General features: G+C 44.4%; 1 protein-coding gene across 1 annotated transcript in view; it reads left to right on the top strand.

The window, feature by feature from the left end:
* Window positions 1-315: 315 nt before the first annotated feature.
* The window catches only part of HDAC2 (histone deacetylase 2), a 39,161-nt gene continuing 16,092 nt past the window's right edge, over window positions 316-23,384 (top strand). The window contains exons 1-6 of the mRNA XM_075924001.1: window positions 316-525; window positions 12,888-13,000; window positions 13,893-14,010; window positions 17,274-17,348; window positions 17,778-17,916; window positions 20,097-20,238. Of these exons, the coding sequence (XP_075780116.1) occupies window positions 474-525; window positions 12,888-13,000; window positions 13,893-14,010; window positions 17,274-17,348; window positions 17,778-17,916; window positions 20,097-20,238 (639 nt within the window). The 5' untranslated portion in view covers window positions 316-473. The remainder of the gene's footprint in view (window positions 526-12,887; window positions 13,001-13,892; window positions 14,011-17,273; window positions 17,349-17,777; window positions 17,917-20,096; window positions 20,239-23,384) is intronic.

Here is a 23,384-nt window from a genome sequence, read left to right as displayed (position 1 = left end):
TGGTGGAGGGGAGGGGAGTGAGCTTTGCGCATGAGCAGACACCGTCCCCATTGTGGGGAGGGGGAGAGAACGCGCGCGTCGCCCGCTACCTCGCGCAGGCAGTCTGGCGGGCTGTACCACTGTGTAACACTGCGACAGGGGGAGAGGCCCCATCCCTATTTGATTTGTCAGGGACGCACCTCCCGCCGCTGCCTCCCGCTCGGGCCGGCCGACGGTCGGTCCGCGCGGCTCCCCATTCAGCGCCGGGGGGGAGGTGTCGGGCGGGCCCAGCCGAGCTGGTGGCGGGAGTCGCGGCGCTACCCGGCCCTTTCCCCCCCCCCCCGGGTCGGCTGCAAAGTGAGCGCGTCCCCGTTCCCCGCTGTTGATGGTCGGGTCGGTGCGTTGCTCCTGCCCCCGGCGTCGCGAGTTCACGCTCGCTCGGCTCCCTCCTCCCTCCCTCCCGCCCGGCTCGGCCTCAGCCTCCCGGCGGCCCCATGGCGTACAGTCAGGGCGGCGGCAAGAAGAAAGTCTGTTATTACTATGACGGTGAGCGGCGGGGCCCTGGTTCCCTGCGATTCCCTCCCGCCCCCCCCCCCCACGGGGCTTTCTCCGTCGTGCCCCTCCCCCCCCCCCGCTCCCCGCACCTCGGCGCGGCGCTTCGCTCCAGTGTCGGGGCGGCGGCGGCCGATCGCAGCCCCGGTTCCGAGCGACGCGCCTGAGGCCGCTGGGCTGAGGGGTTCGCCAGGGGCTGCGCCCGGGCTCGTGCGTAGCTGCCGGGGCGGGGGAGCGCTCCCGCTGGGGGCCTGCCTGTCGCTTGAGGAGAAGCGGGCGACTGGTGGGTCCTGAATCTCCGCGGCTGCCCCTAGGTCCTGGCAGCCTCCCCCGGCCGGGCAGACGCTCGGGTTGCTGTGCGCGCTCACCTCTTGGCTCCGGATGCCCCTCGGCTCATCACAGCAGCGCACTAGGTCCTGTGGCTTAACCAGTCATCCATAGCTAAGCGGTGCTTGGGATTTGGGTTGCACTGAGTTTCAGGTGTTGGCAGCACGCCCTGAAGTGGAAACCCGTCTGTCCCCTTTGCTTGCTAGGCTAAAGGTATTGCTCAGCTCACTCGTTTGGAGCTAAATTTCTACATAAAGAAAGATGCCTCGGAACTACCTATTGAGAATGGGTGGCATAGATCGGGAATTTTGATATTGACTGCAGTGAAGAAAGAGGGGATGAGGCTGCTTTGCAGTACCTATTTCATTGCCTTGTCACAGTTTGGGATAAGGAGAGCAGTATCATCGGCCCATGATGATGCCAGAAGTGCTGCTACTATGGTAGCTCTGTTGGTCAGAAATTCCAGACCTGAAGAAGAGCTCTGGGAGAAAGCTTTCTCTCCTCAATAGAAGTTGATCCAGTAAAAGATATTACCTCACCTTGTGTAGTCAGAAAAAACGGCAGTTTTGTTGGGGCCTGGTGAGGGTTTTCTAACATGCTGGCAAGTTAGGCAGAGTGATGTGGTTGCCGCCCCCTTCTCTTTGTCCTTCACTCTGGTTCTTTGTTCAGCATAAGGGCAAAAGGAGGCCCTGTTAAGGAAAATTTTACTGAAACTGGTGTCTGACTTTTCTCTGGAAGAAGAGTAGACAGTCTTGCTGAAGGGAAGATTACATTGCTATTTTAAGTTATATTTGCCAGTCTGTCACTAAAAATGTAGTTACGTGGTTGGGCAGTGTATTAGAGCAAAGTACATTTGATAAATATGGGTACCATTTCACTAGAGTTCAACACTGGCATTTAGTAGTAGCAAAATAATAATAAGCGCCATTGCTTGGGTCTATGCTTCTGTGTTGGCAGGGTGATGAGCTGATAATTAAATCAGTCCTACTATCTCAGACATCCATGAAAGTGGCTGTTCTTTGGTCAGTTGGAAACTCAGTATTTTCCTCTATTATTGTTCAGACTTCTAATTATATAGCTATTCTCTGGATCTAAGAGAGCATCTTTCCCATTATCTAATATGATCATCAATATTTATAGTATTCACCTGAGTTAGAATGTTTCAAAAGACTTTTTTAAACCTGAAACCAGTATTGTATAAGATGTCAAAGTCAATGTTTATTTTAGATTTCTTAAGTGTAATAGGTTAAAATTTAGAAATTAGCAGTATTCATCAGAGAAATTTTAAGAACTAATTCTGATACTTGTGAGGAAAGTTCCTAATCCACTTACAGTTCACTCAGCATTTCTTCTAATTTCTATGCTGTGCTGTACCCACACAGGTTTGTAAATGTTCTTACTACTGAATGTAAAGGGAAAAATGCTTACAGCCTTAAGGCTACGTCTACACTGGCGTGATCTTGCGCAAAAACTCTTTAGCACAAGAGTTCTTGCGTTAAAGTAGTTGTGCAAGAGAGCGTCTACATTGTCATGTGCTTCTGCACAAGAGATGTGCTTTTGCGCAAGAGCATCCTTGCCAGCGTAGACGCTCTCTTGCGCAAGAAATCTCTGATGGCCATTTTAACCATAGGGCTTTCTTGTGCAAGAAATTCATGTTGCCTGTCTCCATTGGCCTCTTGCGCAAGAACAGTTGCGCAAAAGGGTTTATTCCTGAGCAGGAGCGTCAGAGTTCTGATGCAAAAAGCCCTGATTTCATACATTAGTACATCAGTTTACTTGCGCAACAACATGCAGCCAGTGTAGACAGGCAACAAGTTTTTGCGCAAGAGCGGCTGCTTATGCACAAGATCGTACCAGTGTAGACGCAGCCAGTGTGATCTAAAAGTAGTATAGTTAAAGCCCTATTATCTGGCACTTAGGTAACCTGAAACCTCAATTAACCAGCATTTCTGATATCTGCTAATGCAAATCTTCAATCTAGTGACTAGGACTAGTATGCAGCCTAGCACAGTCGTTGCCAATAAATAAAAATGCAGATCTTGCCATTTAGTGTTATCCTTGGCTTTGCTTTCCCTTGCTGAGTTCTCTGATCTTGGGCTTGTAGTTTGACACTTTAAGCAGCACACAAGCCTCTGTCTCCAGTGCCACTCCTCTAGTGATGATAGCAGAAGAATGACATCCTGATCCTCCACCACAGCAGCTCCCTGGCTCTCCCATGCCACACTGCCGCCCTAGCTCCTGCCCCAGAAGCAGCAACCACAAGGCCTTAACCCAGCTGTAGTCCTTTACCAGGGCTGAATCTGGGGCCAAAACTGTGTGGTGACTTCCCAGCTGTCCTGCATGGCGGCCTGATCACCAGCGGTCCCGGGCCTGCCCCAAGCAGCGGAGGGGCCACTGCTGCAGCCATGTGTTCCTGGGCTGACCCAGGGCGCTGGAGGAACCGCTGCTGCAGCCACACAGTCCCTTGCTGGCCCCAGAGGTGCCACTGTTGCAGTCCCAGGCCGGCTTACTCCCAGCGCTGCCTCCTCCCACCGCCACTGGGCACAGTTCAACCTAACCTGCTGCCAGGGAATGGGGGAGGGCTCCAGCGGCAGCACTGGCTCCCTGCTGCGTGGGAGAGGAGCGAAGCTGAGCTCTTCATTTGCCACTCAAAATCAGCTTGTGCACCATTTACGGCACACATGCTGTACATTGCTAACCCCCTGTCCTAGGTGGTGTGGGGAAGGAGTGCACAGGGCATTGCCCCTGCCCTGAGCGCTAGCTCCATACTCCTATTGGCAGGCTAGGGTGCAGCCTGGTCTGCAGTGCCAAGAGAGTCAGGAAACCTGTCTTAATACTCCTGCTGCACCACTGACTGGGAGCCCCTGAAGGTAACCCCTCCTGCCCCAGGCTGAACCCTCTCTCCCCAAAGCCAGAGTCCTGTCCTGAACCCCTCATCCTCAGCCCCACCGTGGAGCCCAAACTCTATTCAAATTATGTTGGGTTGTAGGCATCAACAATGTTCTTCAACTGGGTCATGAGTGAGAAAGTTTGAAAACCAATGGCCAAGCCCTAGCACATGTGGTTGCACATTCTGCACTCTTATTTTTATACAAAAGAAGCAGAAATAAGCAAACTGATACCCTAGAAAGCTGCTTTTTAAAATGGTATGTCATAGGATCATTACAGATTCATTCCAGTCTCTTACATCATCTACAATGATAATTGATGTCTGTAGTGGTGATCCTGAGGCACTGCAAGATCATCACTTCTGGATGATGTGGTGATGATGTGGCCCTTATGGATCATTAAAGAAAGACTCAATGGCTATGTCTACACTGCAGGCATCTCCTGCAAGAACAGCTGTTCTTATGCAGAAACTTTTAGAGTGTCTACACTGCACACGCATTCTTGCGCAAGTAAATTTACAGTACAGCTTCAGAACAGAGGGCTTGTTGTACAAGAGTTATTCCTCTCCCAACGAGGAATAAGTCCTCTTGTGCAAGAAGGCAGTGTGGACGGGCAACAGGGGTTTCTTGCGCAAGAAACCCCTATGGCTAAAACGGCCATCGGAGCTTTCTTGCGCAAGAGAGCATCCACACTGCCATGGACGCTCTTGCGCAAAAGCACATGGCAGTGTGAATGTGCTCTTGCACAAGACCTCTTGCGCAAAACAGTTCTAGTGCAAGAAGCCTGCATTGTAGACCTAGCCCTCCATGTTTGGTATAGGGATGTAAAAGGGTAATCGGTTAACCAGTAAGCCTTCACCTGATAGGGGCTGGAGCAGTTCCCTGCCTGCCTTGAGCAGGGGGATGCTCCAGACCCATGGGACCCACCCTGGAAGGTTTTGCTGTGGGCTCAGCAATATAAAGCTAAGCTGCATACTGCAGAGCCCATAGTGCGTGTGTAACCATTATGATTTTTAGCAGTTACACAGTTACCCTTTAAACCACTTTTTACATCCCTAGTTTGATATAATTTTAATATTAAGAATGTTTTTAGTGATCTGGGTTTATACTATGCGCTGTCCACAGTGATGTGTAGTGTCAGAAAAGTTTACCTGTATACACTTAAGTTCTTCAAGAAACCAACCACTCTGCAGTGCAGTATTACTATTTTCAGTTTTATACTTTATTAATTTTATTATATTCTAATTATTTGGAAATTGGTATTGCATTAGTAAAGCATAACTCTCAGTTAACCAGGCTATTTGATTAACCTGCACTCCCAACATGCTGGATAACAGCTTTTATTGTAGTATGAAAATATTTTTATAATTCATGGTGCAAGTACATCTGTGGGTGAATACAAACTTATATCTGAGATCAAACTGGAGTTTATTAAACATTTATTTACAGATTGTTGTCCAAGACTTGTATAGATACATGGCTCCTTCATTTAAGTTTTACTTCTAATTTTCACTTTGCATCTCTGGAAACATGTAGAAGTCAAGAAATGTACACTAAAATTATAGAATGAAAGGCACTGTAATTCAGTGTATTGTGTTTTGAGCAGTAATCTAGTATCTTCACTGCTCTGTAGTTTTAGTACTGTTATTGGCAGATAAGTTAATATTTCAAATCAGCATTTCACTTTGCAAATCTGCTTACTGTATGTATTGAAATTAACATTTGCCTATCTTATTCATAGTTTTAGTGTTTTTAACTCCGACAGTGTTGAAAGAACTAGCTTGGTTTTACTCCAACTTATGCTTGTAACATAGTTGTTAACTAAGGCTTTATCTACAGCAGGGGTTTTCAAACTCGGGATCATGGCTTGTAAGGTCAAGCCACTAACTGGTCATGGGACACTTAGTATACCTGAACGTCCGCAGGCATGTCCGCTTGCAGCTCCCAGTGGCCATGGTACACTATTCGCAGCCAGTGGGAGCTGCAGGAAGGCCTGGTCTGCACCGTGACCCAGAATTTGAAAGCCCTTGATCTATGCTACGCAGCTTTTAGTGACATGCTGAGGCCATGTCACTAAAATATGTGCAGTAGAGCCACTGTTTGTCGGCTCTTGCTAGCAAAACACTTCCACCCCCAACGGGTGGCATTAGCTTTGTCAGCAGGAGAGCACTCCTGCCGACAAAGCACTATTCATGCTGATGCTTTTCATCTGCAAAACTTTTCTCTTTCGGGGCCAGGGTGTGTGCGGGAAATATTTAAGCACCTTTAAAGGACAAAATTTTTGTCGTTCAGTTGCCCATGTGGACATAGCCACGCCCATGTTGCAGAATTTTTTATCGCTGGTGGTAGTGTGTTGTGCTAAGAAGAAGTCTAGCTTGACCTTGAAATTGTAGACTAAATGAACACGCGTGATACAGACATGCTGAGATAAACATGAACCCGTGATGTCATTTTCAGAGTAAATTCTGTTGCTAGCTAGGGATGTTGAATTTTGGTTAATCAGCTTATCTAACTATCGATGGAATTTTCATCGACTATTTGATTGGTCAGTGGGGGGGTGCTTGCTACCCCTGCTCCAGCTCTGCATTTTAAATGTAGTAAGAACCTGACCAGCTCTTGCTAGGGATGTAAGCGACTAGTTGACTACCCGATAAGCAAATGCTTATTGGGTAGTCGAGTGGGAACTTGACTAGTCACTTCCCCTCCCTTGCTGCCTCTCACAGGCAGCAAGGGTGGGAAGCATGAGACTGTGCTGTGAGGAGTCGGCTCAAAAGCTGCTGGGGGCAGGAGAGGTAGAGGACACCAGGAAAACAGTCTGACTGCTGCTGCTCTCCCTTTGAAATGTTCAAGAGCTGCCTACGGTCCCCAATAGCATGATATGTACAGGAGCTACAGGCAGAGCCTCAGCAGTCCCACGCTAGGTCCAACAGCCCCTGTTTAAGGCAGCCCTGGCTGGCCATAGACAGAGTCGGCTTCGCGGAGCCTCTCCTCCCTCCCTCCCATACTGACTCTGATAGAGGCAGTGGAGCGGGGTCAGGCGGCAACTCAGAGACTAGGAATGTAAATGGTTAACCGGTAATCCCTTAATGGGTGAGGCTTACCTGTTCTGGTTAACTGGTAGGAGCTGGAGCAGCTCCTCGCCCTCCTTGGGCCGCTTTAGCCCTGGAGGGCCTGCCAGCCCCCTCTCTAATCCTACTTGTGTTAGCCCTTTTGGCCACAGAGTTGCACTGGAAATGCACATTCAGCCGATTAACCACAAATCCTTTTCAGAGTCATTGCTTCCCAGAATGGTGGCCTTCATCTTGTACTCACTCAGGAATAAGGAATCATTCAAGATCATTGTGGCGGGATTACGGGTGCGAGCACCGCTCCCCTTCTCCCCCCTGGGAAATAGAGGGGGCTCCGCGAACCCACCGCCTTGGGTTTGTCCGGTGAATCCCTATGCAGGGTCTGCCTACGGTGGAAGTGATGGGTGCGACCGCCCCTCTGCCCTAGTCGGCAAAGGGGGGTTCAGCGGACCCGCCACCGCGTCACCCCTAGTGGGGCTAGAGGCTTGGCCTGACCGCGGGCCTCGGGGTCCTGGCCCCTTTCCCGCCCCTTCAAAGGGCGGTTGTGCGTCTGTAGGGCTGGGATGTGACCACTGTCCTCACACTGCCCTTGTCACGGGGGGAGGGTTAGGTCACTTGGGATGCTTCGTGCGGGAGGGGGCCGTGTGTGGGGGAGAGGCGGGGGGGACCCGGGCCCTCCCTCTCCTCCGGGTCCCAGCCCAGGGCCCTAAGTGGAGTATGGTGTCAACGAGCCACCCTCCACGGAAGATGGGGCAGTGGCCCTAAACTCGCCTGCCCACGGGCGCCAGAAGGGCCCTGCCCTGGGCTCCTTCCACTCCCCGCCTTCAGGCCTTCCCAGCGGGACGCCCGCTGTGTCACTCACCCTACTGGAGCCACTGGATCCGTCCGACCACGATCCGGAGTCCACTGGAGCCGTCCCTCTTCGCCTGGCGGGGCGGGAGGCTTGGTGCCCCTGGAAGCCAGTGTGGCCACCTCTCCGCCTGCCCCCTGCCAGCGTCCTCTGGCCATTTTTCAGGGCGCCCAGGGAGTGACGTCAGGGGGGTTGGCTCCGTGCGCCCCCCCCCCCCCGGCTTCTCCAGGCTCTCCCCAGCGCGCGCCCAGGGCTCTGCCCCCTAGCGCTGGTCGCCCTCCTCTGCTGGGGCGCTTCCCCGCAGGCCGGGTCGGGTCAGGCCCCGCCTCCCCCGCCGCGGGCTTGTCCGGGCTTCCCCGCGCTCTCGCTCTGGTCGGCCAGGATCAGCCCCGCCACTTCCGGCCGTGTTGCCCTTTTCCATGTCCGGGGGGGTAACCCTCCTCCTAGGGCCAGTGTGGACCCCGCCGGGTCCATCACAGTCATCTCATCTGAAGAAGTGAATTTTGCCCACAATGTATGCTATATTTAACTTTTCATTTAGCCACATTAAAACATGCATTATTGATTTGTTTCTGAGTTTACCAAGAAATCTGGATTACTCTGTATCAGTGACCTGTTCTCTTTACTATTTACAACTCCCCCAGTTCTTGAGTCAAATTTATATTTTCTTCCAAGTAATTAATATGTTGTAAGCGAGCATCCTATAAGAATTTTTAGATTTTTCTTTTATGTACAGTAAACTTCTGATAATCCAGCACCTTTAGGACCCAGGGGGTGCCGGATTATCAGATATGCTGGACTATTGGAAGGGGGGGCTATGAAGGGGGTGGGGGAGGGGATGCCACCCCCGACCCCTCATAGCCCCTTCTTCCGATAGTCCGGCTCTGCCCCAGGCGTCCCCGATTCAGCTGCTGCTGGTCAGTTTCAGCAGTGGCTGAATCAGGGACGCCTGGGGCAGAGCAGCGGGGGTGCTGCCGGGTTGGTCCCGCAGCCTCGAGGGGCAGCACTATGGGACCAACTCGGCAGCACCCCAGCTGCTCAGCCTCCGGCTTTCCCAATTCAGCTGCTGGTCAGTTTCAGCAGCGGCTGAATCAGGGAAGCTGGACTCAGAGCAGCTCCAATTGTCAAGCAGCCAGAGCACTTTCGGGTTCCTGATGGTGCTGGACCATCAGGAGTGTTGGAGCATTGGATGCCGGACCAATGGAGTTTTACTGTATCTTGCTTTGCTTAATAGCTCTTAGTCCTACTCTTATGATTTAGATGCACAGATGTTTAAAAGGTCCATTCTATGCCAATATTATAAAGGTTTAGGCTGGAGCATGTTTTGGTTTTGCCCAAGTAGGCAAGTTTAAACCCGTTGGAATCAACTGCTAATCGAGCTCCTATCAGCTCTGGTACTCAACTGGTTACAACGAGTAAGGGAAGTTGACTTAGAGAGTTTCTTCTGTCAACCTCCCGCAGTGGGGATGCCATGGAAATTTGCACTAAGACACGTCAACTCCTATAGCTGAAGTTGTGTATCTTAGTTCAACTTTGTCTTCTAGCTTGTCAGCATAATCAGGTCTATGTTTAAGATGTTCTAAGACAAATGAATTTATCCACTGCTTTGTAGATACACTTGTGATGACTTTACTAGAAACCATAGAATTTTCACAGGAAATTGTAGGTGTGGGAGTAAATTATCACTGGGGAAGAGGGGACAGAGTAGAAATAGTTTCTCAGTTGCTTCAAGTGTAATGCTTTTTTAATTACATTATAGTTACATAGTGGCCAAATTTTTATTTCAGTTGAGCAGACGTGTATTGCCTTATGTGCATGAATAATTTATTTTATATGTAGTTTAATGTACAAAATAAATGTGGTATTTTTTTTTTGGCTCTGATCCAGCTAGTGAGACAGACTTCTTAATTGTACTTCTTACTAAACTGACTTGAGATACTTTATGCTACTGACGTACGAATGCGTAACCAAATATGTAACTTACTAAAGTGCTTCTATAGGCACTTGGTTACTTTGGGGTTTTTTTATACTTAACAGTAATAGATTGCATTGAACTCAATGGAGACCTATAGGTATTTAGCACAGCCAAGGAAAGGGTTAATCTAAAAAAAGCTACCAAAACCTGTGCATACCTGTTCTGTGAAATGCAAGATTGTATGTACTCCAAAGAGAACATTGTAGTGCAGAAGTATAATATGCAATTTAAAATAATACATCAGAGGTCAGAATGCGGCAGTATACTTACAGAGACATTGCAAGTATGAAATATTTTAATTTCAATTAATGCTGAGAAATAAACTGAGAAAAGAAAAAAGTTCCAAGATAGCTGGGTCTCCATTGGTATTCCATTTTCATACCATAGTATGATGACAACACAGGAGCACAAAATTAATTTATGAATTTTTATTTGGTTTGTCATAGTTTATGCCTAGAAGAACTCCTGTGCAAGACAGTGTCTCAGTGTTAGTGCAGTTATTTGTGACTGACAACTAACTGCACTTTTTTGATGGATGAAACCTTCTTGTAACAAACTGGTAGATTTTTCCCTTTGAGCCCTTTATGCCTTGTCCCAGCTTGGGTTTTCTGCCTGTGCTTTCAGCAAGATAAATTGCTCTAGAAGGTGCCTGCCTCTTATCTATCTATCTATGTTTGTTTTGCTTGTGAGTTCATCTGTGCATCTAAATCATAAGAGCTAGGACTACCGCATTTGGCAGCTTCCTCTTACCTTAACTTAAACCAAGATCAGGATTTGGTTGTACTTGGAAAACAGGAAGTCCTGGGACTGGGACTATTTCCTATAAACATGGAAAGTGTGGAGGCAGAGAGAAGGGAGGGACACAATACTGAGAGTGGCTACTGGGGGGTATCTGCAGCACTGAGAGGTGTTACAGATGGAGAGGACAGCTTGCAGGCCACAGGGCGGAAGCCTTTGGAGGACTGGGGAAGGGGGGAAGGAGATCATTGGAGCTTCACCTGCCCAGCATCTTGCAGGCTGGAGGGTTGAAGCCCCTGGCCCCTCCCCAGACCAGATAGTTTGCAAGCTGTAAGGGGTGGTTTCTGGAGGGGAGCAGCAGCCGGTGGAGCCTGGTGTCTTTCCCCCCTCTTCCCCCAGCCTTCAGGCCGCAGGGTGAGGGAAACTGGAGGGGAGGGGGCAGTGGTAAAGGAGTGCTGCCCAGGCCCCCTGGTAGGAGTCACTGCTGGAGCAGCTTCACCAGGGGCAGCCTCAGTAAGCTCCCAGTCCCCTGCCCTAAATCCTGCTCCTCCCATCTGCCTTGACTTCTGCACCTCCTAACCTTGTGCCCTCATAGCCCATAAGCTACCTACCCCTGCCCCTCCTCACCCCGGAAGTCTCACTCCAGCCTTTGTTTTTTGAAAAATACAATCATTGAAATATCACAGGTATATTTTTCATTTATTTTTAAAAATGCTTCAGTTACAGACCAGAGCAACTCTGGGTACATCTACTAATTATCAACTATGGATAATATTTGGTAAGGTGTATCAGCCAACTCCCGCAACATCTTACTGTCTACAATATTTTATAATCCAGTAAAGCTTCAGGCCGGGATATGACTGCACTGGTGGTTGATTTCTTACCAGTGGAATAATTATAGTTACTAATTTCTTACTAAAATATTACATTGTTATTGGTAGACTTGGACACTGAATATAATGTGACCTACCTGCCTGAATCTTTCCGTTGTCTCCAAACTATTGGAACCTTTCACTGCTGTGTGTAAATACAGGCAGTCCCCGGGTTACATGGATCCGACTTACAGCGGATCCCTACATACAAACGGGGTGAGGCAACCCCGCACTAGCTGCTTCCCCCCAGCAGACCAGGGAGATGCGAAGCTAGCGCCGCCCCCCCAGCAGACCAGGGAGACGCGGAGCGGCTTTTCTCAGCAGACACCTCAGTTTGAGAATAAAGGACTGAGGGAAGTGAGGTGTGGGAGAATAAAACTGAGCTCTGGAGAAATGTTTGGCTAGAGTTTCCTCTACAATATGTACCAGTTCCGACTTACATACAAATTCAACCTAAGAACAAACCTACAGTCCCTATCTTGTACGTAACCCGGGGACTGCCTGTATGTGTATTCTGCAAACCACTGCAAGTGTAGACAAAGCTATAGTGTCCTCTTCGTCAGGCCCATATAGAAAGTTCTTGTTCACTTAAAATACATCTGTGGGGTGAACTAATTTAGATGACCAAATTGAAAACCTAGATTTAAGTAGCTGATTTTAAACAACTTTTCTGTTAGTATTCAGTTGTTACCTAAAATATGTTAATTGGAAAACATATTCATTTACCACTAAATAGGCCTTTACAGTAAATTTGGTATATTTTTTTTGCTACCTAGGAGGGTATACTTCAGAAACTTACATTTATATAAGCAATTATATTGCTTTAATATTTTCAGATTCTTGGTGTACACTTTATTATGTTAGAAAATGCCAAATGATATATTGCTTGTTTACAAAATAATAACATTCTTTGTCAAGATGCATTAGAATGGTAACTGGAATTCATTTAAACACACACAACATACACATTTTGTTATTCTACAAAACAAAGTATCTTTATCAAGTTTAAATTCTAGCTTCCTCTGATTCCTGCTTTATATAGTAAAATAGACTTTAACTCAATGTTTTAATAGATATTTTCAGAGATTATACACTGCAATATATTGTATTTAAATTCAGATTTAATGTTGAGCAGGTTTATTTTTAAAATAAAAATTTAACATGATTTTATCAGAATAAAAAAATATTTTTTCCCCGAAAAGGCATCTGATTTGTATCCACCTGGTTCCCTTTGACTACTTCCGGTGATTGGTTCTCTGACAGCCTTTGTAGTATTGGTGGTGGTCTCTTCACTAGCAGTTTCTTTGACAGCACCTGTAGCTGCTTCTGGAAGGAGGCAGACCCTTTTATGGAACTGTGCTTGGATGAATGCTCCATATCCATCTTTTCAGGTGGACCCAGTAACATAATGTGGCTGTCCAGCTCTTCTGCAAGATAATTGAAGATCCCGATCTCTCACACCCTATCATGACCCTTTTCAAATCTGGTTGGAAACATTTTAAAAATTAACCTTTTTAAGTCCATCTCTGTGTGCTGGTCTGCAACTAGAAGAAATAATTAACAAATAAGTATAGGGGAGGGGAATGCTGTTCAAAGTACTATAATACCAATTAAATATAATTGTTTTATCATTTATAGGTGATATTGGAAACTATTATTATGGGCAGGGCCATCCCATGAAACCTCATAGGATCCGTATGACTCACAACTTGTTGCTAAATTATGGCTTGTACAGAAAAATGGAAATTTATGTGAGTATAAACAACAGTGAAAATGTTTAAACTACTTTAAAAAGATGCAACAGTTGTTAACCTTTTTTTTTCTTTCATTACATGTGAGGAATTGTTTCTGGTAGCTGATATTTTCTTCTTCTACTTGGAAAATATTGATATCTTTGTTCTTTTTTCCCCCAGTCTTTGATAACTTAAAATGAATAAGAACTTTTCAACTTACCAAGGAGCCATAGGTTGCCACCCATATGTGGCGGAAAAGCAGGGCTAGGCCCATGAGGAAGGTTGGATAGTTTGTATGTGGTTTTTGCTTCAGTGTAATATATTTTTATCATAATTAATTATGCCAGTGCAACAATGGGTAAAACATATTGCAGACTGCACTAGAAATATTTTTTATGTTAATTTTATTAAGGAAGTTATACAGTGCTTTTTTGTAAGGAAAAAGATGCCAATACTCGGGTGGGGGAAGTTCTTGAGCCAAAAAAAAGCTGCGGGGGTCGGGTGGGGTGTGGAGGAGTTGTTGAGCAAGCCACCCCTCCCCCGCACGCTGCCATCGCGGCCCCTTTAAGAGCACCGTGTCCTTAGCAGGCTTCCATCAGGAGCCCAGCTGCCCCAAGGAAAGAGGTGCCGGTACACCCGAGTGGAATGCAATTCATTTTAGTTATGCGGGGAAAAGAGGTCTTCCCGGGGCGTACTGTTACAAAAAAAGCACTGCAGTTGTAGCCATTCTTGCTGTCTGTCCATATGTGCTTATAATACAGCATTTTTCCAGTGTCTGTTTATTACTCCTTTCTGGTAGATCATATTGGTTGCAGTATTTTTGTATGTGATTTAATCAGATTTATTAAAGCTGAGATTTGTTGTAACTTTATTTTTTTAGAGTAAAACTAATTTTACTTTGTGTTTACAGCGACCTCATAAAGCTACAGCTGAAGAAATGACCAAGTACCACAGTGATGAATACATCAAATTTCTTAGATCAATAAGGCCAGACAATATGTCTGAATATAGCAAGCAGATGCAGAGATGTAAGTCTCCAAACTTGACTAAGTCTACATTATATATAATAGTAGTTAACAATCCAGTATATGAATAAATAAAGTGTGAACAAGTGTTGGTTGTCTAAATATTTAACAGTGAGTTCATGGCGTTGTTTCCTCCTTGACATCAATCTGTAAAGAGCTTCTCTATTTTGTCTCAAATACTCTGAACTCCAAATACTCTTCAAGTATACAGTTATAAGTATGGGTTTAAATTGTCCCCATTACAGAGTCTGTAGAAGGCCTACCACCCATTCTGAGTGGTTAAGTGGGAGGTAAGTTCTGTATGTATATCCATTGTACTAGGGCAGATTCCACTGTTAATCATTGTTGGTTCTTAATTGCTTGTAAAAATTAAAACACACACATTCCAAGGTAAGAGCTTTATGAACAGAGAAATATAACTTCCTCTGCCTTTGAAAAAGCATTACAGAAATGAAGGAGAAGTAAAAACTACTGGGTGAAAAGCAGAGTGAACTGAATATTAGAATTGGCCTTTATTAGCTGGAGGGTAGTTCAGTAAGATAATTTGAGGGAAATAATAGACATCACAATTGTTCAACCGTCATTCTTTTACCAGGTAACATGCCACTTAATGGATTGTACAATGTAATAAAAGTTGCATTTTAGACAAGATGATATAAAAGTGCACATGAAATGATTAAATAAACTACAATATATGAAGGTGTCATTTATGATTCTCTAAAGAACATATATTAAATGGGATTTCAAAACTCCTGTTATACATATATTTAGTCAGCTCTTCCTAAAAATAGATTACTCTGACTCTTCCAGAAAATGTCCAATATCTTAAGCTACTGTTCAAGGGTGTTTTTTTTTTTTTTTTTTTTTAAATAAAAAAACTTCATCTAAAAGTATATCGGACTGAAAATATCAAGTTTCAGTACAATGTAACTTTGAACAGTTGAATCACTAAACTGTTAAAAACATAGAATCGTAGAATACTAGGACTGGAAGGGACCTCGAGAGGTCATGGAGTCCAGTCCCCAGCCCCCATGGCAGGACCACATACTGTCTAGACCATCCCTGATAGACATTTATCTAACCTACTCTTAAATATCTCCAGAGATGGAGATTCCACAACCTCCCTGGGCAATTTATTGCAGTGTTTGACTACCCTGACAGTTAGGAACTTTTCCTAATGTCCAACCTAAACCTCCCTTGCTGCAGTTTAAGCCCATTGCTTCTTGTTCTATCCCCAGAGGCCAATATAAACAAGTTTTCTCCCTCCTCCTTATGACATCCTTTTAGATATCTGAAAACTGCTATCATGTCCCCCCTGAATCTTCTCTTTTCTAAACTAAACAAACCTAATTCCCTCAGCCTTCCCTCATAGATCATGTTCTCTAGACCTTTAATCATTCTCGTTGCTCTTCTCTGAACCTGCTCCAGTTTCTCCACATCTTTCTTGAAATGTGGTGCCCAGAACTGGACACAATACTCCAATTGAGGCCTAACCAGCGCAGAGTAGAGCGGAAGAAGGACTTCTCTTATCTTGTATTAACAGGTGTGTTGTGAGCATCCCAGAATCATGTTTACAGGCAGTCCCCGAGTTACGCGGATCCGACTTATGTCGGATCCGCAGTTACGAACGGGGCCGTCTCCCTGGTCTTCAGCAGACCAGGGAGAGGAAGCAAAGCGGCAGAGCACGCGGGCAGCGGACAGCCCAGACGCATCTGGGCTGTCCGCTGCCCGCGTGTTCCGCCGCTTTGCTCCCCGTCCCCCTGGTCTGCAGACCAGGGAGACAGGGAGCAAAGCAGAGCAAAGCCAAGGAGCACACGGGCAGCGGACAGCCCAGACGTGTCTGGCCTGTCTGCTGCCCGCGTGCTCTGCCGCTTTGCTTCCTCTCCCTGGTCTGCTGGAGACCAGGGAGACGGTCCCGTTCGTAACTGCGGATCCGACATAAGTCGGATCCGCATAACTCGGGGACTGCCTGTAAACATGATTCTGGGATGCATTAACAGGTGTGTTGTGAGCAAGATACGAGAAGTCCTTCTTCCGCTCTACTCTGCGCTGGTTAGGCCTCAATTGGAGTATTGTGTCCAGTGGCTGAATCTGGACGCCAGTTCCGACTTACATACAGATTCAACTTAAGAACAAACCTACAGTGCCTATCTTGTACGTAACCCGGGGACTGCCTGTACTTTCTTTGCAATGGCATCACACTGCTGACTCATATTCAACTTGTGGTCCACTATAACCTCTAGATCCCTTTCTGCTGTACTCCTTCCCAGACAGTTGCTTCCCATTCTATATGTATGAAACTGATTGTTCCTTCCTAAGTGGATCACTTTGCATTTGTCTTTATTAAACTTTATTAAACAGCGTATGTCTGCTCTGCAACACTGTTTTGAAGTAACTTGTGCTATTCCAAAATAAGTTAGTCTGCATCTACACAGCAGGTAGTTATTTCTAAATAGTGTTAAAATACTGTCAAGCTGTAGCACTTCTTACTCCAACTCCTGTAACCTTAATTGTATGAGGAATAAGGGTAGTTGGAGGAAGAGTGCTTTATTTTGAAATACGTGCTGTGTAGATGCTCCCAGTTTTGAAAGAAGCTATTTTAAAATTATCATCAGGCGGTAACTGTGTTAGTCTGAATCTTTAAAAGCGACGAGGAGTCCTTTGGCACCTTATAGACTAACAGATTGATTGGAGCATAAGCTTTCGTGGGCAAAGACCCACTTTGTCAGATGCATGTAGTGGAAATTTCCAGAGGCAGGTATAAATATGCAGGCTAGAGATAACGAGGTTAATTCAGTCAGAGAGGGTGAGGCTCACTTCTAGCAGCTAATGTAAAGGTGTGAACACCAAGAGAGGAGAAACTGCTTTTGTAGTTAGCTAGCCATTCACAGTCTTTGTTTAATTCTAAATTGGTGTCAAATTTGCAGATGAACTGTAGCTCAGCAGTTTCTCTTTGAAGTCTGTTCTTGAAGTTTTTTTGTTGCAGGATGGCTACCTTTAAATCTGCTACTGTGTGTCCAGGGAGATTGAAGTGTTCTCCTACAGGTTTTTGTATATTACCATTTGAAATAAGATACTCGGTTGGCGTAGCTCAATTTGCGTAGCTTATTTCGAGATAAGCTTTGCAGTGTAGAGACACCCACAGAGTGCAGTGAAAATGGCAACTGAACTTGAATTATAACTGTTCTACTGATTACATATGTTTTGAGTAAGATATATTTGTAATACCTGTGCACTTGAAAACTAACAATACTCTTTTTACACAGTTAATGTTGGAGAAGATTGTCCTGTGTTTGATGGACTGTTTGAGTTCTGCCAACTATCAACAGGAGGCTCTGTAGGTAGGTGTATATTGTATATCTGGGCTTTGTGGCTTTCTTAATTTTTTTAAGATATTAATATAGCAGCGGCAATTACAACCAAGCAATACAATGCTTTAATCATGGTAAGCAGTATTGTTGTAGTAGTGTTGGTGCTGAGATAGAAGAGAGACAAGATGTATGAGGTAATTTCTGTTGGATCATGGTCTGTTGGTGAGAGAGACAGCTTTTGAGCACTTGATCGCAATAATGTGTGTGTGGCTTTTTGTGAAGCTTCAAAAACTATCAATTACACAGACTGTTTAATACAAAATATTTTAAAGCTTTTGAAAAGTAAATCCAGGCAGGCCTTGTGAGAAGTGGTTTAAAGAATTAATCTTAGTACAGGAAATGTTGTTAGGTATTCTTCAATACTTTCAAAGACATTTAACTTTTTTTCTTGGTTTTTAGCTGGGGCAGTAAAATTAAACAGACAACAAACTGACATGGCTGTTAATTGGGCTGGAGGACTTCATCATGCTAAGAAGTCAGAGGCATCTGGTTTTTGTTATGTCAATGATATTGTACTTGCTATTCTAGAGCTGTTGAAGTAAGTTTCTTCTGAGATTGAAGAATAACTTATGATGTAAATATCAAATGTGGGCATTAAAGTGTTCGAAGGTGAATATGAAATGCACAATCTAGGTGGCTTGAATTTTTCATAACAATGAACCAGTACAATATGAATAAAAATCTGTCCCCATTTAGGGGTACAATAAGAAATCTATTCTAAATCACATACAAGGAAGGAAAATAAAAGTTTGACAGGGTTTAATTTAGAGATCCTAAGCTTATAGAGTGTCTTCTGTAAAGCGACTCTCAGTTTGAAATTAACCATATTTTTTAAAAATCATGTTCTTCCTAGAGCATATTTTCTAATATTAAAAAAAAATATATGAGGTGGTTCTTCCCTGCTCCTTTTTAAAGTAAGGATATTTTGTTTGAGCATGAGAGCAACACCGATACACATAGTCAGGTCTAAACTTTCCACCTTAACTCTCCTCTCCCTTCTCCCCCCCCATTATTTTTCTCTCTCTGCTTTTGCCTGTCTGCTGCTACTTTGCTACTTCGATTCCACTTTTCTACTGCTGCTGTTGGTGGGCATTCTCTTGGACAAGATCACAGAGAAAATCTGCTACAACAGTAAAGGAGTAATATAACTGACTGTTAACCAAACAGCGAAAGTGACTACCTAGAGTGTTGTCCAACACACAAATAAAAAGACTAGAAAATGGAAAAATAGATAGAAAATGACCTTTCAATTACCAGTAGCCTTGGGATTACTTGTAACAATATAAAATACAAAATTTTCAGGTGGAAATATATAGACACATTTTTAAGTTGACTGTCACTTTATTTAAAATATAAACAACATCTTTTTAGGTAAGTTTACCTCGAAGTACTGGATTAACTGTTTCTTCAATTTAAAGGGCCCCAATCTATCAGGCACATCAAGTTGAGATAGCACAGCAGTTGGACAGGCACAAGCAGGGACCGAAGACCCTCCCTTCCCCAGGTCTGGATGGTTCTGGGGGAACTGGCACTGACTCCTGCTTCTCTTCCCCCGCTCTCCCCCACCTCCCTTGCTGCCTCCCTCTGATAGAGGCAGTAATGGCAGGGCAGGGGGAGAGTGACTAGTCGCTTACATCCCTAAAAGGTAAAGGATCTATTCTAGACAGAACTCAGGAGACAGTCTCCCATTCCAAGTGGTGGTTGAGATTCAGCTGGAGGTAGTGATGTTGTCTGGTCCCTGTCTCTGTCCCAATGTTATCAGGATATTTCTCAGGATTAGGCCATCAGAGGCTTGGGGATAGTGGAAATGGCAGCCACGATGGTGGAACTTGCTCCTTCTCCTTTGGTTTTTCATATAATGTCACAATAGTCTGCTTCCAAGTCTACCCCTGCCCGAATCTCTTCTTGATGTCTCCAGAGGGAAATAATGGGTGAAATAGCCTGTCTTCCCATTATTTTGTTCACCGACTAGGCCTAGTTTCCAAAATACCAATATTGATTCCCTGACTTCTGATTCTACACTCTTTTTGTTTACCAGTGCTTGAGTTATATCAATACATTTTTTTTTGTTTACACTAATTCAGTTTTTTGTTTTGCTTTTGCACCTTGTTCTGTCAACATTGATCAATTATTGTGACTCTTATTCTCTGTGTACTCAAATTGAGCTCACAATTAGGGTAAATTTGTAGGCCCACTTAACACAGCGGTAGTGGATATGGGAGAGAATTGGTCTTCAAAATGCAGATTTTTACTTGGTAACAGACTGAGGTTAAATGTAGTATGGTTTGAAGAAATGAATCAGTTGATCTTTGTTTTTACATTTACTTTTTTGAATGCATATGTAGTTTCAATTATGCTTTCATAATTAGATCAGGAGTTCTCAACATGGGGGGTGGAACTTGTGAAGTTACTACATGGGGGGGGAGGTTGCAAGCTGTCAACCTCCACTCCAAACCCAGGTTTTCCTCCAGCATGTATAATGGTGTTAAAGTTTTTAATTCATAATGGGGGGGAAGGGCTACTCAGATATTTGTTGTGAGAAAAGGGTCACCTGTACAAGTTTGAGAACCATTGGGTTAGATAAGATTTAATTTCTTGTGCTACATTTACCTTGTGATATGGGTCATATTAACATCCTTGACTCATTAGATCACTGATTTGAATCACACCACTTTCTCGTGCAGCCTTTTTTCACATGTATATGTATGGTTTTTCCAGATATCACCAAAGAGTGTTATACATTGACATTGATATCCATCATGGTGATGGTGTTGAAGAAGCATTTTATACAACGGACCGAGTCATGACAGTATCATTCCATAAATATGGCGAATATTTTCCTGGCACAGGGGATTTAAGGGTATGGTCAGATGTGAATTTACCACTTGGTTAAGCTACCTTTTGCTTTTACTTTTTCTTGCAAATGTTTTAGTGTTTAGTGATAATTCCTTCTTCTGATTTCAATTACATTTGGGGAACAAAGACATATTCATTGGAATACTCAGCTTTCTGTCAGATCCTCAGAAATCACCTAGGAAATTTTCAGGACTTTTAATTTGCTTAAAAAAAAGTCTACTCAAATGGAAATGGACAAGCTACTTACTAACTAGCTTGGGGCATACCTTAACTGCCATGTAAATTGACGCTGTGGCAATCGATCTTCTAGCATTTGATCTAGCATGTCTAGTAAAGACCCGCTACTTTGAACACTGATGGGGCCCCCGTTGACTGCAGTACTTCTCGCATTTGCAAGGAGTGAGGGAGGTTCACAGGAGCATTTCTCCCACTGTGGAGCCACCTCAGAAAATAAACATAAGGTATATCTGCTCCAGCTACACAATTGTCATAACTGGATTGCGTATCTTAGGTTGATTTTTTTCTTATAAACCTGGCCTTAGTTTCAAATATAACTGACTTAAATCATCTAGACTTTGCCATTTCGTTAGGAAGATATATGTAACATATTTGATGATGGCCTCTGCATTTTAACCATGTACATACAGTAGGAAAAATAGATGCTCTTTGCAGATAAAAGATTGTCACATGTTTAAAAACGTTATGTTGGAAAGTTCATCTGTCACAAGCAATCAAAATTTGGATATTTACAGTACAATACTTCTAGGCGTTTGGCTAAGATCATGTGTCTCTGAAAAATGCCAACTATGTTGGATGATATTTTACGGATGTAATAGTGTAGTTGATTAACCAATAAGCAAAAGCTTATAGTTTAATGCTATAGACTACACGCATTTCCCTCTTACCTCCCCCTCCCCCAGTAAATTTTTTAGATGGCTGGCCAGCAGACTAACTCAGCCCTGGATTGCGATGAGTCTGGGACCTATCCCTGCTGCAGCTCTGCATTTAAAGTGTATTAGGAGCCGGGCAGGCAAGCGGTCTGTCTCAGTCCTGGCTCATGCTGGGTCTGAGACCTACCTCCACTCCAGCTCTGCATTTAAAGTGTATTAGGAGTTGGGCAGGCAGGCAGCGCAGCTCAGTTATGGCTTGCACAAGGTCCAGGAGCTCAGAGCCCTCCCCTCCCCCACCCCCGACAGGAACTGCTGCCACTCTGCACTGCTGCCTCTATATCAGAGGCAGCAGCACAGGGTGACAGACAGCCAGTGGGTGAGAGGAGCTGGTTTTCAAACTGACTCCCCTTGCAGACCAGCTTCCACCTGGCACCCTGTGCTTCTGTCTCTGATACAGAGGCAGCAGTGCAGAGTGGCAGGGGGCTCCTCGAGAGTGAGACTGAGTGCAATATCTGCCAGCCTCACATCCTCCCCTCCCCCCAAAACTATAGAATTGTCGACTAACGGAAAGGAATTCATGAAGTTAATCAACTGTTCAATTAACAGATATTTAATATCCCTAGGATATATTTCTCATTTTGCTTAATGTTAATGCTTTGCGCTTTTGTTGGTGCCCTCTATGTAATGATACCAAAAAGCTTCATAAGTATTAACATATTAAGCCTTGCAACTACAGTAAGATAGTTAAATGCAAATAGAAAACATAGGCACAGAGATCCTGTATTGCCCAGATAGGCACAGAGTAGGGATGTGAATGACTAGTCGACATGCTAGTCGATTAGTCGCTTCCCCCTGCTGCCTCTATCAGAAAGAGGCAGCAAGGGCGGGGAGGAGAAAAAGAAGGGGTCACTTCAAAGCGGCAGTGCCATGTGGAACCTGGGGCCAGACCCCAGGCTCCACGCAGTGCTGCCACTTTGAAATGCCGTGTACAATCCGGGGCTGGCTGAAGTCCCCATGCTCCCCATAGCACTTTCACCTTTGAAGTATACCAACAGCCCCGAGTTTAAAAATTTAATACCTCCAATAGTAAGGCTATTGTATATTATTGGCTGTAAACGTTAATATACAGATTCATTATGGATTATATTCCTACTCTGACACCTCCAGCCTGTGATATGTGAGTGACATCTGTTGTCTTTGAGGAGTTAATTGTAACTTTCAGAAGAGCATTAAATAGTTCAAGTTTTTAAAATCACACACAATGTCATTGTGAAAAGTAGAAAGGCACCATCATCTTCTTGCCATCTTCACAATGGCTCCAGGAAATCTTATGTGATGCAACATCACTAGTACTCCCACATTGGAGCTGGAAGGCAGAGTTGGTGAATGACAGTGGATATTCTGGAGACTAATCGTTACATGTTAAGTCATTAATATGCAGAATGTTCCTCTAATTCTGGCTATGGAGGCAATTATGCATTTCTAGAGTAGCTTGTTTTTTTTTAAATTCCTTATATATTCACCACTTTTTATAAAAAAAAAAGTTCATATTTTTGTGGTATAACCTGACTGGCCACAAGGTGGTAGTGTTGATTCAAACAAAAAGGAGCTAAATCAGGGTTGTTATTGTAATGGCAAAAAGCTATCATTGTTTGATAAACCTGAATTTCTTATGAAGGCTTGCAGTGCTCAGTAAGAGGTCTGTTCTCATGAAGCTGTCTAGATTTTTTGATTTTTTTTTTTTAAGCTAGCCATGTTGAATACAAAGACTTAAAATCTTTAGATGATTGAAATAAAATGAAAACAAACAGAAAAGTGTCTTCTCTGTTCTTGGAAAAAAAATTTAGCCCAGGCCTTCAGAATGACAAATGATACCTCAACTGTGATAGACCTCCATCCCACACAGTCATAATCATTTATCTTTTGAATCAACTGTAAATATATATGCACTGAGATGTTTTCTTAATTGTTCTCCTGTAGCTATCAGTTCCCAGATAAACAACAAGAAGTCCTGGGGCACTTTATAGATTGACAGATCCCAGATAGAAAATGTCAGGATTTCATTTGTTCGGTTAAAAGAGCTTATAAGTCTAGTAGCGAAGGAAGGCTCAAAGAAGCCCTCTAAAGTAAGAATTAACAAACATTCCCACTTGAGTGAGTATGTGGTGCAAATGCCTAGTATATCACCATATAATATATTTCTCTTAGCCCAATAGATTGCATCAAAATAGCATCTGTTTGTCCATATCACTGGACTCTT

This window comes from Pelodiscus sinensis, chromosome 3, assembly GCF_049634645.1.
Source record: "Pelodiscus sinensis isolate JC-2024 chromosome 3, ASM4963464v1, whole genome shotgun sequence".
Taxonomy (NCBI): Eukaryota; Metazoa; Chordata; order Testudines; family Trionychidae; genus Pelodiscus; species Pelodiscus sinensis.
The sequence above is the reverse complement of the archived record's forward strand: the minus strand, read 5'-3'. Positions and strand labels throughout refer to the sequence as shown.